We start from the raw sequence: 17,069 nt of genomic DNA, 5'->3' as shown, positions 1-17,069 counted from the left end.
AAGAGGAGGATTCTTCACAAATTCTTCATATAATAGAGGACAAAAAAAGAAGCCCATGTTCTTTATCTCCTGTGCTTTAAAGACCACAGAATTATTCTCCTTACCATTTTACTTCTATGTGAAAGAAAAAGGGTGGCATGTATACGATAGACTACATAAACCACAGAAACTTTACACAATTATTTGTACATATTTGTTTTGTGCAAGAAAGTAAAAACCAGAATCATGTAATAACAACTGCTCTGCTACCAACTCCATCAGTGATCGAATGGCTTTGGAAACAGTACACACAGCTCTTCAGCACAGTAAGACCCTTTTGGTTTCAGAAGCACGCCCACTAGCCTTACAGCTATCGCTTACTATGGTTGCTATTTGTGGTTTTGGCGTATTTATCCACATTAATTAATTAATAAAAGATGTGCAGTGAAAAAGCTGAGAAGTTAAACATTAGGATCAACAAAGCAGTAGTCTTGTCTAGCTCTTTCAGAAGGGTTACTTGCTAAATAGAAGAACAAGTTTTGGGATTAGAAGATGGTATTAAACTAACTGGTGACCCAGGGTAGTTTCTTGCATAATTTTTCATTTTAGTATCCCTAGAAAAATTAATCTCCTCCTCTTAAATTCTCCTAGGCTTCAATGCAGATATTACAAAAAAAACCTCAAGACTATTCAGCAGTCAGAATCATGCATTTTTAAATAAAAGCAGAAGCACAGAAGCAACTTTTGGTAAAGACAATGTCTTTCAACTAAAGTGATTTCTTGATTTAAAATCCTGATTGTGGGTCTTATTTTAACAGCATGAATGGATTGATACTTAGTTATCTTGTAAAGTCAATGTTTACCTTCAACAGGGAGAATACAGCCAGGCACACATGGCTATAACTGTGATACTGTTATAAGGCACCCTAGTAACATACTGCTAAAAGCAGAAACTTTGTAGAGGCAAGCCTTCTCCAGAAAAAAGACAAACATGAGCTCAATCTAATGATATTTCAGAACAAAGAACATTACAGGGAAAATAATTCTCTTTGAGAGGTATTACTTTTCCATAACCACAGATTTTCTATACATTTTTAAAGTTATACAAAGAAAAAAACAATTAAAAATCCAACATGTTTGTTTGCTTTTTAATTGTCATTTTGTATTTGTGATAAGGAATCTCTGTCTGTGCCAACATAAACTTAGATAGTAGCCTAATCACTTGGAGATCAGTGGATACAGAAGTGCACTGTGCAATTCACAGTGTTCTGAAGTTCAGCCTAAACTAAGCCTGAGACACTGCTTCCCTTCCAAACTGTGTACTCTTCCAAACACAAAATGTCAGATAATGTAATTTATGCACATTGTGTCAGGACTCCTCAAGCAACTCCATCAATTGATACTGTTGTATTATGTATTCACATTCAGGCATCAACTAATGAAGATGCCTGAGAAACACTGGGTAGAGATTAATATTATTAATTTTATGGTACAGAATAAGTCTTGTAAAGCCAATGAGACTGAACTTTGTATTAGTTATGCCATTATACTGTAGGTAGTGCTCTGAATTCAGAATAATTCAGTACTACTGTCTGATCTGCAGGTATGAAGCCTTTTTAAGTGTGTTTTGCCAAATTTTGTGGTACCATAGTACAATATCTTACATTAAAGTTGGTGTGTGTAGTCTTGTAAGATTGAGCACAATATGATGTATGGTACTTTCATTACTTCAATGAAGCATGCCTTGTGGAAAGATAGTTTTTAAATATTACTTCAAAAGTAAGAATACTCAGAGCACAACTTTACCCATTATAAACAGCCAGGTTTGAAGTATTCAAAGTTGATTGTTGTAAACATTAATTAGAAAAAGCCCTTTTAAATTAAACCCTAGATGAGTGGAATAGGGATTTAGAAGTGAAGTCGTCTTATTATTTCAATTAAAGATAGGTTCAAAAGAAAAAAACCAAAACCACTAAGATCCTGTGATGCAGACTGACTGATCCACAGCTATGTATATAGATAGAGAGAAGTGGAAAAGATGAACATGTAAATTAAGTAAAAAAAAAAAAAAATTGTCACATAGGGCATTTTCTATATGCTTAGAAATTCTGAAGTGTAATAAGGAATTTTTTAAAACAAAAAATCTATGCAATTTGCACAATTAAATAACTAGTTTCTTTCTTAAAACACAGTATGTCACATATTGCTCTTTAAAAAAAAATTATCTGAGAAAGCTGCAGACCTCAGTTCCCAATCTATGTTATTAAGCAATTTCTAGCTAACTAGCCCTGCATGTTTTAAAATATCTATGGTCACCTACTAGTTAGAAGAAAGACAGTCAAAGTTAATGACATGTATTTCAAAAGAGGGAAAACTGAACAATTATCCATCAACTGAATCTGTAAACAGTCTACAGGAATTCTACTACTGGCTTTGTTCCACTAGAGGTCCAGATATAGTGGCTGCATAAAATTAATCTGGTACCCTAGATAACCCTGCTTCTTCTAAACACCATTATCACAGACCAATCGTCTCCTGAGCTAGGCTGCAGCATCTAGCTATGAAACTCACATGTACTTGCTTCCTTTTTCCATCTCTCTTGTCTCAGCACTGTACTGAGTATTGAGCTCAGTATTGATTCCTCCAGTATCAAAGATTTTTGTCACTTCTTAAGTTTCAAAATGTACTTACACACAGACGAGCATATCTTTTTGCTAAGTACCAGAAACTCTGGTTGTCATTCTGCTCTTTCAAATAAGATTGATTTTTTTTTTTTTCTTCTCCCTCTCTCGTTGCCATCTTCTCATTTGAACTATTTTCCCTATCCAAAGCAACTGCATGGAACCTAAGGTTTATATCCATTAACTTAGAACCTATTTCTGTGATGCCTTATGGTAATTTCTTTGTTAACCATGTAGACAAATCCACCTGCCAGCTACCATGATCCTGCCCAAGAATTCCAACTTGAGTGTCTTAACAAGCTGGCTACCACCACCAAAGTCAAATCCAGCCCAGGAAGGTGACTAATTAATAAGCTACTACACTGGTCTTTACCTCAACCCACGAGTTCTCTCACTGTTTTATCCTCCTGATTTTCTTCCCCATCGCACTGGAGGAGAGTGAGTGAGCAGCTGTGTGGGGCTGAGCTGCCTGCCAGGGTTAACCCACAACCACCATATTAAAATAGATTACTTTTCTAAATATCAGGATTTGATTATATTTCTGATTTTATTTACTAAATAATCATCATGTTCCTTTAGAAGCCTCTGAACCCGTGGAAGAGATTTACTACTGCTGTCAAATTTCAAGCATTAAGATAATTCAAAAACAAAGGCAAAACCATCATGTTAACAGCACACTGACTACCCTAAAGCCCAAGTTATTTAACTGCTGACCGTATAAAAAGAAATGTTTATCATAATGCACTCCTAAGTAATTTCCCAGCCTTCCAACACATGCAATGTTGCAACTATTCTCAGCCACAAAACATTTTTAAATTTTCACCTGGTATGCTGCAGAATGACAATGAAAAATCAAAGAAAAATATACTGATAAAAAATTCTATGTTGAATATATCATTCATTTTTATATTAAATTTATAGCGATATTAAAAAAATAATCACATGGGCTGTGAACTCCACGGTAAGCATGTTTAATATTGAAAGAATGCCTATTATGAAATTTAAAATACAAGAAGTACACAGAGTCCTGACCCTTTAAGAAAGTTCGTGAGTTAAATCCATGTATTCCAACCGCAGCTAAGCTAGGAATATAAGACAAAGAAATATATATCTGTGCTATTTTCCTGTAGGCATTTAAAATACAGGACTCAGGCTAAGTCTTTTATGAAACCACATCCTGAGTCTTTTCCTTTCCAGCCACACAAAGCCAAGATATAATTTTCATTATTAGAATTATTTTGTGCTGTTTCCCCTGTACATAGCCTTTGGCATTAAATCACAGTAGATAGTTTCTCCCTCTTATGGCATGTGGCCAAACACAATTGCCTAAATTGTCTTGTATGTTCTTACAGTGAATTCATTCAAGTATTTCAATGAGAAATACGAGATCAAATGACTTTTTCATTTAATGTCATTACAATAAATATTGTGTAAGATTTAGCATGTTAAATATATATATTATCAAATATAGTTTTAATAATTAAGCTCAGTTCCATAACCTTGTTCAGGCAAAAAAAAATATACAGTCTTTGATACATGTATTCTTATATTTTTGTCCAGAACTGGGTGATCTCTACTACCAGACAAAGCAAGTCAGCAGTGGCACATGCAAATATAACACGTTCCTCAGCAGCTGAATAAAAAAAAGGTATCAGCCTTTCACAAGCTACACACTTTTCAAATTCTATTAATTTCTATGGCACACAATAAAAAGGTTAATAGGTTGTTAAATGTATACACTGCCATTTCTTTTCAACTTCCATGCAATACATGCAGCTAAATATAACTCAAGCAATATGCTCTGTAAATCATCGCATTTAAAGTATAGCAATTCTTAAAATGCCAGTTAGATATGAAAAACAAGAACCTGATAAATCCATTATATGGCAATAAAAAGGAGGAGGGGAGGAAGAAAATAATTAATTACCTCATTATTCTATCACCTATCGCTGTTCCTCTGATATTATATCTAGTAAAGGGAACAACAACTGAAGTCATTCAAAAATGCTGGGTATCATGTTTTTAAAAGGTTAGCATCTATTACAAAATGAGCTCTACATATTCCAACTGAGAAGACTCCTCCTCAGTGTATAAGTATATGAGACTACTTTGATTTCAGCAAAAATGTTATTCAGATTACATAACAGTACACAAAGTTGATCTTATAAAATGCAGTAATTCTTCATAGATCATAGCAGAAGTGGAAGCAGCTGCATAATCATTTCCATTTTACATTTATATTTGTTTGAAATTTTAACCTACTAGTTTAACGTTTTCCAGGCTTACCCTCTGCTCATAGATCAGCTTCTGTCAAAGTCCAAACAAAATTAATTCAGTCATTTAAGTAGGAAAAAGCAACCCTCAGAGTTGTTTTGACTAGTATGTGAAAATTAAGATCAATCTATTAAAAACTGCACTCTCTGGGCATGAAGAAAATACATTTTGCATAGATTATTTTCTTTCCCCACAGATTATAAAGTACAGTGCTAAGGCAGGCCATATTACCTATCTCTGTTTCTTCTAAATTTACTGGACTTTGTAAGTTTTAGAGAAGATATGCTATGTGCATACTTCAAGACTTTAAAACCTGCATATCTCCTTGTATTTGTAAGAGAAGGGATCTTTTCCTGTGGATTCCCTAAAATGCCCAGTTTATTTTCTCTGTTGAGTATATGACTGAACTGTTCTGCTGTACAAAACAGATTTTTTTTTAAATTTAGAAATACTCTGTAGAGTTCCTTATACATTTTGTTAAAAAGAGCATGTATTGACTAGCCCAATGACAGGAAAAATATTAAATAACTACAGAGCTTCTTTTAGTCACTGATCTTCATCATTCCTATAGTGTGCTCAGTGGCTACAGAAATGCTACAGAAAAAAGACAGATGTCACATTCTTTGAAAGAAATGACTGAGAAATCATCTTCTATGTCAAAACTATTTCTAGCTATTTCCCAGTCAACATTCAGCAGACTCAGCCAATTTATCAACCAAATGATCATGGTATTTCTACACATTTTGCTGCTAATATTCTAAGTCCTATTTAAAATATTAAAGCAGGTGCAAACTTTATGTTTCCATATCTGTTGCATAGTCTTTCCTAACAGTTCAATTTCAGGTTAGTTGGTTAGAAACTATCTATCCTTATTGTGTTCTGAGATTTATAAGCACCCACAAAAAGAAGGATTCGGTCCCTTCTATCTATTCTTAGATTTTGTAAGAGAGAAAAAGACCCAATCCTTGGTTTGAAAAGATTAGAAGTTGGATTTATACACAAATAAAATTCAAATAATGGAAGCTCTGTAAACATGAAATTAACAAACTGGACAACATTCTATTCCTAAACCTGAAATCCCCATCCATCTTACTAAAACTAAAGTGAGACCAGCAGAGTTGATGCAGCAGGAAGTTCTCCATTTATTTAACTGCAGGCACTGTCAACAAAGCTATCAAAAGGGTATTTCTGCCATTTCTTTTCCTTAAGAGGAAGTTTAAAACCATGACTTCAGAGTACAGAATCAGAATTCTACTATGCCTTTCTCAGTGGAGAAAGTTGTGAGAAAATTACTCAGAGAGTTTCTTTTACCTTCATTTCCCCAATTGTAGAGTTTCTCCTCAAAATAAATAGCTAGTTATTAAGTATATAAAAAACACAATTAAAGAAGCCTAAAATTGGCTGTAGATAAAACTAGTAATGCTACTTTCTAGAAAAGGCTTATTCAAACATCTTTTAGCATTCTATTTCAGAGGGCTACAACGTCTTTTATATTTTTTGTCTTAGAGAAAAATTGGAGTTAAACATTGTTTTTGCCACTGCAAAAGAAGTAGATTATTGCAGGCCAACCTTACAACCTTCTCCAGAAAGGAAAACAAACACACAGAAAAGCTCCAAAGCAACTCCCCCCTAGATATTCTAGAGAAAAGAGTGTACTTTATTACTTCTATATTAATTACATTAATTATCTTATAGGATGACACATTGGAAACTACATTATTAGATAAACTTGAGAAAATGAGATTTAGTAAAGGAATTGTTAGGTAACACAATTTACTAAGTGAGAAAAAAGAAAAGCCTATATATAAGCCTACTGGTGAAATTAAGCACCAGTACTGCAGGCAATTTTGTTTAATATATTACTAATATTCTTTGAGCAAGATGTAGGAATGTATTCATGCAGTGCATTGAGGACATGAGGTTGGGTAACTTTATGAATACAGAGGGGCCAGTAGGACCTTGAGAAAAAGAGGTGGGTAGAAATTCAGTAGTATAAAATTGACAGTTATACACTTCTGAGCTTCCTTCTGGTGAAAAATAAGAACACATTAATTAGAAATTACAAAGTAGGTAAGACTTCACTATACTAACTGATCTTGTGTCTGACCACAAGCCACCACTACAAGAGAGCCATAAGCAAGAGAGGAGAAGGATATAACTACAGCTCACTTGTGTCTTCTCTAAACCAAGAGTAATACTCATACCAGTAATCCTAGCAAAATCCAAACAGTGCAGTGTGCATAATTCTAGTCTACCTTATTCAGGAAAGAAGGGGAACATGGAAGAATACAGAGAGGAACAAGTATGATGGCAGGAAACCCACAGATTTTTACTGCTAAGAGTGAGAAAAAGCTGAAAATGGACAGGGTGAACATCATTCAAATTATAAGCACTTGGCATGAATAAATTATTTCAGTCAGAACAGTATGTTAGCACAAAACAAAATAACTAATCTTAGTCAATTTATAGCCATTATAGCAGCAATGTTTTGAGGTAGCTTCCCACTAGTTAAGGGGCCAGGGAGATTTTACATTAATTTGATCAGTTTATGAACAGGATTACATGCTATAACAACTGTTGTAGTAGTAGAGAGGACTTCCAGTTCCTTTGACTCTATTTTGTATGAGATATAATTACTGAGAGGGTTTATAACTAGCCTTTAAGATCACCAGTGCCTGCTTTCTCTCTGGAAATCCAAAATCCTTTGAGCACACATAGGATCTCTTACTTTTCTTCAGTATCTCAGAGGGCATTTAGAAACTCCTGAAACCGGAAGAACAGGAGGGAACCTAATGTAAATGTGTATCTGACTGCTACTCAGAAGTTAAACTAGAAAACTTATTTGCTTGCACACACACAAAAGCAGAAAAAAAAAAAATATTGGTCAGGCATTAAACCTGAGTAATGAAAGCCTGGAGGCAATCCTAAACCAGTATTGGCTACACAGCAACTTTTGTCAGATTTTATTTGGGGGAAGAATAAAGGAGCACGGAGCTGCATGAAAAATTTTAATTATATAATTAATTTAGTTGAATGATCTTTCCTATATAATAAATTGAAACTGCTACAGGAAGAAATCTTGCTGCACACAGAGAAGGAAAAAAAAGCATGTCAGGTGAAGTGTAACTTCATTTAAGATGTCCCTACTACTGCGAAATTGTAACAGCCACATGATACCTGGAAGTGTCATTCTAACTACGCTACTACAAAAACTGCTGTATCGTAGAGATAAAATAAGGTGCATGAAAAGAAGGTAAGAATCCTGCTCAAAACCAGAAATGGGATTAAAATTGCAGGGCTTTTCACAGCTTGCTCTTCAATCACTAGGTAGTAATGAACCCTGGCTGTGCAGTGGAAACTATTTATGCCATTACATATTTATCTACAATTACCTGGTATTGCATGGTAAATTAATGGATTAAGATAGAATCTGTACATATTGGCTTCTTCATAAAAACTTACTTAGTGAGCAGAATTACTTGTGATACGCAATAAGCTAACACTGACTGTTCTTTCTGTCACTACTGACAATGTGGTGTCTTATGACTTTTTTTTAAATTTTGCAAATTATTCAAAACCTTTTCTATACACAACTATTGAATTATTTCTGGTATCCTAATGAATACATATTATAATGCTTCATGTAAAGAATCTGCATTGCTAGTGTAAGAAATTAATAGCAAGGTAACACTGCCTTTGAACAGGATAGGAGTAAAACTAAAGCATCTGATGATAGACTACCTAATATCTAAAACAAGTAAAAAAAGGTATTTTCTTAAGTGTAACAACAGACATGTTGATTAAATAACTATTACAGCTTTTAAAAATCCAAGAATTGAAATTAGTGAACAAAGGTATTAAACCAGCAATACCAAATTGGGAGCTAAGTTTACTGAATGATCAAGACAAGTATGTAACAGCTATTTACATTTTACAAGAAAAAAAAATACATAAAGCTTACTAAATTAATCTTTTATTAAGGACAACAACTAGTAATCTACCTTTTTTTACTGCCACACAGATATTCAATAACCAACAAAAGGAAAATGATTACAGTTATTCCTTCAGAGAAAAAGATGAAAAATTAACACATCAGTCTTAACGTATGTACTACGGACAAAGACAGCATTGTTGAACAACAACAGTTAAAAGCTCTTGCTTTGCCGAAGTAAGAACACCTAAAATACAGTTGAAAGAAAATGTAGGTCCCTGTACACAAATTTATAAACTATCTATACATATGACTACAGGAAGAATAAAAAAAGAACTGCAAATATTTAGCACTGGTGTATTCAGCAGACAAGAAATAAGTGCAAGCAGGTATTAGGTCTGTAGGATCTTGCCTGGCTAGGAGGCAAAATATGGCTATACATATCTTACATATAGGCAAATTAGACTCAGCCATCAAGCTCTTGGCTAGCTGTCAAAGAAAAGCTTATTTTAATTAAGGATATGAGGCATGGGTTTCTAGACCTCCCATTCAAAGAAAAAAAAAAAAAAAAGGCATTGTGCCAAGCAGTAGCAGAGATAAGTATTCCTCTAACCTGTGTCCTGGTCCTCCTCGATACCTGGCCCCTGGGATCAGAACAGGATCGTCATCACTATCATCAGTTTCTTGGAGAGCAGAGGTCCTGGTAGAGGACTCATCTGGAGCTGTAAGCCCTGAGGATTCTGGGTGCAGCTGTGGTTCATCATTTACAGCAAGCGAGTTGGCAGTGCTTTCAGTACTATGACTTGAAATTTCTTGATTTGCACTTTTTTCACAGGAGGCTGTTTCTTCTACATTTCCAGAGACAGTGTCAACATTGGGGCCATTTTCTTCTGGTTGGATTCCAGAAAGCTCAGGACAAGGTTTATCTGACACAGCTAACCAAAAATATTGGGGAAAATAAGTCACAACATTAATGATTATAGCCTATTTTAGAAGACATTATAAATGGTCACAGAAGTTAAATTATGCATATTGAGTTTATACTGGAAATTTACTTTTTCTTTCTCTACTTCTTCATATAACTATATTTGAAAGAGTACAGATACATACTTGCTTCTGTCATCTCTACAGTTTCATCTGTATTTTTTGGTTCTTCAGCACTTGTGTCTTCCTTGTGAGATTCACCTGGAACTCCTGAATTAAACAACTTAATATTAAATCACATGATTTCATTTAGATGCACATCTATAATGTAAGCAAATCTAAATGATACTAGCACTCCTAAATCAAACTAATCAAAGCAATCCACTCTAGAGTCCCCATGTCACTTTACTGAAATCTCAATTACTAATCCAATAAAAGTCAGTATATATAAACCTATCTATTTGCCCAGGTCAATATACTAACAAAGAAAAATCTATTTCTTTCTTGTTCCTTAATGTACTTAATATCCTATGCTAAAAGAACTTAAGCTGCAAAAATAGCGTTAATACACTTGAAACAGATGATCACTTACTGGAAGCTAATATTTCTGAAGACAGAAATTAAGTTATCCCTCTATTACAAGTAATTTTTAAAAAACCCACATCTATCTGGAACCAGTCATTTGACTTGACTGCCCTTTTGGCAACGAATTGAAGCAATGCAACCACATGTAACAAAATACAGTGCAAGCTTGAAGGAAATGTAACAAAATACCTAGCACTCATAAATGACTGCAAAGTGCAGTTCTATTTTTTGATACAAACTGGGGCATAATATGTCTTTAAGAATAAGGGGTTTAGAACTAAAGACAGGATAAGTTAATTTTGTTTATATTTATTTGCAACTATCTCAGGTTGGTATCTTTTTTTTCCCTAAAAGATTTGCTTTCTATTATGGCTGTATTCTGCCTTCATATGCATGCTTATGAGACTCCCCTTGCTGTTCAATGGTAGTCATGAACATACCAGAGCAGAATTTTTACCTTAACATTTCAGAAATAACACTGTATCTTACTTGTTTCTTCATCTTCAGGCCCTGACTCTTCTGAAGCTTTTGTTTTTACGGAGTCTTCTTGGTCTTCAGTTTTGCAATGACTTCCACTCCCTCTAGAGCTTGAATTTGTGCTGCTCCTGGCAACATAACATGCAAAAAAAAAAAAAAAAAAAAAAAAAATTGCACAGCCTGACCATCATCATCATCCTCACTGCAGTCTCACAATTCAATAGCTGGCAGCAGCTACAACTAATAACCTTCACAGCAATTTCAAACTTCTCTTTTATTATGCTCTGTTCTCTCCTTCCTGTCTTCTTTTTCCTCTCCTAAACCTTTAGAGGATTTATTCATTGCTTTTTAAAATCTTGTGAGAACTCAAAAGGATTTGCCCTCTTTCACTATTTACATTTTTTACATGTATAAATGATCAGAGATCTTATTAAAGGTGTCAGCTGAGCACTAATACATAATCTTATCCCATCCAATTAAAAAACTTATTCAGATAAAATTCTCCAGGTTCTTCATCATTAACTATCATTCCTGTGCCTTTTGAGGACTGGACTTCTGATGTTGGCTTTCAGTCCTCAAAGTTTTGTTGCTTCTCAAGATTTACTCTAAGTTGGTACTTGAGATTTACTCCCCATTAATGTTTAGATAATTACGGTGGAACACTAATTTCTGTTTAAAATAAGGAAAATTATTCCTCAGGAAATATGTATCAGTGCTGTTCTGGATGTCATCAAAACTAATGTTTTACTGTCTATGGAAAAGACCTTCTTTAAGGGAATGCAAAGCCTTGTTCCTGAGCTCTCCCATTCTCTCCTGTCCCACATCTGTTGTGGCATCAAACTTAGGTGAATTATTGGACAAAAGAAGAAATAAAGATGAGTTATGAGAATTATAAGCATCATTCTCAAGAATCTGTATTGTCACAAGTATCTTCTTACATGTGTGTTATTACTATTTTATATGCTACATTGCTAGAAGCAGCATAAATCATGCTTAGTCTAGATTCTTGAGAACCTAGTCTAGACTTCAGTACTTTTAATTTTACATTAAATATGAGAGCTTTTACTCATCTTGATGAGCAACAGTCTGCTTCCTTGCTGTACTGGATTTGGAGTATGAAGAAAAGTTTTGCTAGCCCTTACAGTATTTCTTCTAAATCAATATTTTTCAGCATTGTTTCTGAATGGACAGACAAGAAGGGTAGTGCTAGATGCCAAGTTGAGGATTTGATATAGGTCATACAATATAATCACTTTTATGAACTTAATCACAGTCTAAGCTCCAAGGGTTTTTTTGACTCAGAATCTACTTTCTAGCTCAACACTCAATGCCAATTTACATTCACATATTACTCTGATTTAATTTTTACTTCTATGTTATTTTACACACCAGCAGTTACATGTTTTTGCAAGAGCTAAATAACACCCTGTGCTTTATTACATTAAGCCCTACTATCCATACCAGGTTTTCCGTTTCCCTAGTTCTCTGCATAACCCTTCTCTGAACCTCTGCCAGTTTGAATGTTTCCTCAAAAGCATGACAATGATTGCACATTGCAGTATTCTAAGTCACAAAGCAAAGCAGAGTTGAGCAGCAGCACCAGTAATTCTCATCCTTGGGTGAAGTCTCCCAGTTGGTGACATCTCAGATCATACCTGCCTTTCTAGTAGCTGCATCATATTGAGAATAAAGTGACTGGTACGTCCATGTCTTCTTCCATTTAATTTTCACAACACTCAACATTCAGATTAGGTTTTTATTATTTATCCTCAACAGCATCATTTTGTTATATGGAATTGCATCCTATTTCTATTATTACATTCTTTGTCACAATGTTTTTAGTTAGCCTCTGAAGTGACAATTTTGTCCTGCTAGGAGATGCTTCTTCCTCTCACTCCCCGCTACAAAAAAGCTCCATTAAATTAGTTTATCACCATGTTCAGTTTCTTTGTTGATCTGTCTGTCCCACCTTGAACAGAAGTTCAAAATGCTGTGAAGAATCAAATACTTTCTGGAAATCCAGATAGTTTCTCTCTATTACACCATGTATGTTTCTAAAAACTCATTATTCTATCAAATAAAAGGTATTAAATCATGCACATTCTAGATCCCATAATTTTGGTTTATTTCCCATGCACTGTTTGTTTTAATATGCGTATCAGAACTGTCCTAAAGCACTGAACATTGCTACCATTAGTCTTAAAAGATTATGATGTTTAGCCTTTCATTCTCCTTTGGTATTATATTTCATGCCTGTCATTCAGATGGTGCTAACCCTTGGCACAAGAAATTTGTTAAAATACTTGCTATTAGACAGAATATATATGTGAAGATAAGTTTTAGTAGTTTTTGCTTAGTCTTTACTTCTCCAATTATGGATTTTTTTAATGAGTAATTTTCCTGTCCCTTGTGTCCATTCGCTGTACACACTTTTTTCCTTAATATTGTTTTTGAAGTAGTTGATCATTCAAATTTTCCATCTTCAGAAACACTTATATCATTAACTGTTTGAAGTGTAAAATGCTTTTTTCCAAATTTGTTTTAAAATAAACACAGAAAAAAAAAAGTATTAATGTTGTTCAATAAAATGTTTTCTGTGATACAGTGGTAGTAATATTTAATTACTACATTAAAAGAATTCACTAAAATAAATGGACAAAACGTACATTAATGCTCTGTTCCTCTTGTGAAATTTGCCTACCCTAAAGCATTAAACAAAGATAACTACAAAACTAAATGCAGAATTAGTTAAAAGCATTACATCAAAAGTAATTATTTCAAAGCTTGCTGGATTTGGACTCTAGAAATACAATAGAAATACAGTCTGATAGATTGGTTGAACATAACTGTCACAGTATTTCAGATTCACATGGGCAAAGTCTTCATTCTTGTGAAACACATATTATCAATGTCTAAAGTTTCCAAATTGCTATGGACAAGGTGTGTTTCATGTCTGAAGCCAGAGCTTCAGTAACTAAATGTGGGCGTTTTTTTTCCCCAATAATAAATGCCAGCAAGCATTTCTACTTACTGTCTTCTACAATAATTCTGAAAACATAAGCAAAGAAATAGAAGTAAGGGGAGGTAAAAATAAGGACCATGGTTGTTTTGGGAGATCCTGAGATGCTCTAGTGATAGACTTCAATACAAAACCAAGTAAGTCAGGCCAGTATGCGTTAGACAGTATGCGTTTATTTGAAAAGAATGCCATCAGTGTAATATTTAAGCAGCCAACAAAGTTGATATCTTAACCATATGCATTCATCAACACTCCTCAGACACAAAAATACTAATTTCACTGTTTTACAACTCAGGAACTGTGCCACAGAAAGACTAATATGATAAATCTGGTAGAGCGGAGAATTAAAACTTAAGCACTAGCCCCTGGACCACCTCTCTGTCACTGTACTATGCTTTAGTTAAGATAGTGAACACTAGTATTATGCTAGGGTATGATGAAGATAGTGTGTTTCAAATTATGTTAATATTAAAAATATTCACAGTAAATACCACAAAAATCCCTTTTGTTAAAGTATTTTACGTTCTGATGCATTAAGGACTACAGCCATTTCAAATTGTCTATATACATCTAAAAATATATATACACCGTAAGGAAAACTAATTTATGTGTATCTATGCTAGACAACTGTTAGCGATATGTGCCAAACAACAACCAGTCAAAAACAAAATTAACTTCTTACCACTCATCAGTGAAGTCCAGTTTTATTGTGCTTGTAGTTGTTCCTTCTGTACTGTAGTGCAAACTTAGAACTGGTTCACCTGTTCCTGTTCGTGGCTTATCACTCTCTGTAAATATGGGGTTGATAAAGTTTGGATGGGCATCAGTAATTTACATAAAGCTGTTATCATTCTGAAGATTCATTTAATTATCCTAACAAAAGCCAAATGTGGTAGTAACACGTATAATGTCTATTTAAGATCTCTTACAGCCCAAGCAAAAGTTAAGAAGTTTCAGAGTAAACACACCGAATTTGCAATACTTTAAAAATGGCCTAAAATTATTTGTATTTATAAAAGCAAAGATGATGCTGTCCTTCAACATGCAGGTACATAAAATAGCAGATAGGTATGAGTATACACAATATTACCCTTTATAAGCAGATCCCTTTTCTATCAAGTATATTAATAATAAGAATATAAAATGGTTTTGGAAGTGGTGTTCAATATTTTTTGCCTCAGTAAATACACATAAAAAAAGATTACGAGATCTAGACATAGTCAGTGTTCTAGAAAAATCACCATCTCCTCTAATTACTTTTCTACTTAGAATCCAGTCAACTAACAATATCCTTAGACCTGCTGTAAACTGTCAGCTAGTTGTTATAAAAACACTGTAAATATATGTTCTGAGAGCTTTGGGTTTAAAAAAACCTTTCATATCATAATAACGGCAAGCAGAAGGGGAGTACTTGCAAAATGAACTATTCACATGTCCAACAGCAACAGACGTGAATCAAATTGAAAACCACTGCAAGCCTGCCAAACATCTGCTGCATATATAGTTCAAGGGCTCCTTCAAAACAGAACTGCTCTATGACATCCATCCACCCACCACTCTTGAGTAAAATTCATGGTCACAGTCTGTCTATGTGCATGACACAATTGCCATTAATACTGAAGTTGGCCTTGGGCAATACTAAAGGGTTAATGGAAAGTGTCATCAGATTAAGCCTCACTGTAGAGGTCCCATTCTCTCAGAACTCCAATGGAAAAGTTTACTTAGTAATAGGCACCACTTAAATGACTGCTAAGTAGCCTATGTAGTCTTGCTTTTCATGAATGCTGAGCTTTTTAATCTCAAGACTGTTTGGACAAAACCATGCCATATTTTCTTTGGTTTATAGAGTACAGAAATCTGACTGTAAATATACTTGCAATATTGGCAGCAGACTGACACAGTAAAGTAAAAGCTTCAGAACACCTTTGGGTAAACATCAACTAAAATCTAACATTTGAGTCAAGCACAAACCTATAAATTCCCCCAAAGGAAAAGGCTATTATTTAAACAGTAATGCCTACAATACTGCCACAGGTTGTTTATTTTTTAAAAATACAATTAAGTTACAGGAACTATGAAATAGCATATAAAAATTTAACCTCATCTTTTTAAACTGCTGACAGGCAGAAGCCCACTCAGAGGATGACAGCAGTGATTGGTTGCTCCAAAGAACTTTAGATATGTATTTCTACATATTCTGAAGAGAAATTTTAGAAAAACTAAACCCGAAACAAAACACAAAAACCCTGTAAGAAAAACTAAAATATTTTAATGTGGAAGAGAATTAACCAGTTACAACCATGATCCTAATCATACATAAGGTACGGGCCTCATTCTACACAAAGAAAAGCTCATAGCCTCTCTAAAATAAAGGTTCCAGTTATACTCTTGTTAGAGTGGAGCAAGGATAAAACTGATCAAAAGCAAGGTTTCCAGTTGATGAAATAAACCAAGTAGGAAAAGAAACAAATGTAAGAAAATATTTTTTAGTGGCTTATATAGAAATTTTGAACAAAAATGACATGTTCTTAACTAAACAGGTGCTTTCTCTATTTTTTGGCAACCTATCAGCAAGCATCTCTTAGTACAAAAGTCTGTTTAAACTTTGAGCATCTCTTCCTAAGCAAGTACAAATACTGTTTATTCCAACATATTGCACAAGTCTTCAGGAGCTGGACACTGAAAGAGTGAAAAATGATATAGCTGGAGAATTCTTTACCTCCCTTGTAATAGGTACAGACAAGGCGTATCTTTGAAATGGGAACCCAGATAGGAAATTACAGACAACTTACTGCCTTGAATAGTCCAAGACAGCCACCAAACAATGACTATGCTCTAACTTGATACTGCTATGCAACATTTGTTACAGCACAAAACTAGTTAATATTACTGACCAAAGTAACCAAACATTGCTATGCTATAATGAATCTAATTGAGTATTAATCTTGTATTATAAAGCTCAGCTTCTATTACCATAGCAATGTTTTCCTGTCTTAAAATCTCAGCAATAAAAAATTTGACCAAGATGCATAAAGACTGTCCTCTGACTACACTTACTGTGGAAGCACTGCTCATATTCACACTTTAAAAGGTGGAAGAACTGCTGTAGACTTATCTGAAGAGGGCACTTACTGAGAAATTATTTTTACATATTTCTGGAGAAAAATAGCTGTTAAACCACATTGTGTAGTAGCTTTTT

General features: G+C 34.2%; 1 protein-coding gene across 3 annotated transcripts in view; it reads right to left on the bottom strand.

The window, feature by feature from the left end:
* Nucleotides 1–17,069, bottom strand: part of DCAF6 (DDB1 and CUL4 associated factor 6) — a 74,492-nt gene that overhangs the window by 13,902 nt on the left and 43,521 nt on the right. For all 3 annotated transcript variants that reach the window (XM_026843274.1, XM_026843283.1, XM_026843264.1), the window contains 4 exons: nucleotides 14,553–14,658; nucleotides 10,864–10,979; nucleotides 9,976–10,059; nucleotides 9,479–9,800 (listed from right to left, as the gene is read on the bottom strand). In XM_026843274.1, coding sequence (XP_026699075.1) covers nucleotides 9,479–9,800; nucleotides 9,976–10,059; nucleotides 10,864–10,979; nucleotides 14,553–14,658 — 628 coding nt within the window. The remainder of the gene's footprint in view (nucleotides 1–9,478; nucleotides 9,801–9,975; nucleotides 10,060–10,863; nucleotides 10,980–14,552; nucleotides 14,659–17,069) is intronic.

The sequence above is a fragment of the Athene cunicularia genome (genome assembly GCF_003259725.1).
Source record: "Athene cunicularia isolate RWA chromosome 1 unlocalized genomic scaffold, athCun1 chr1_part1, whole genome shotgun sequence".
In the NCBI taxonomy this organism is placed as follows: Eukaryota; Metazoa; Chordata; class Aves; order Strigiformes; family Strigidae; genus Athene; species Athene cunicularia.
Note: the sequence above shows the minus strand (reverse complement) of the source record. Positions and strands in the feature narration are given on the sequence as shown.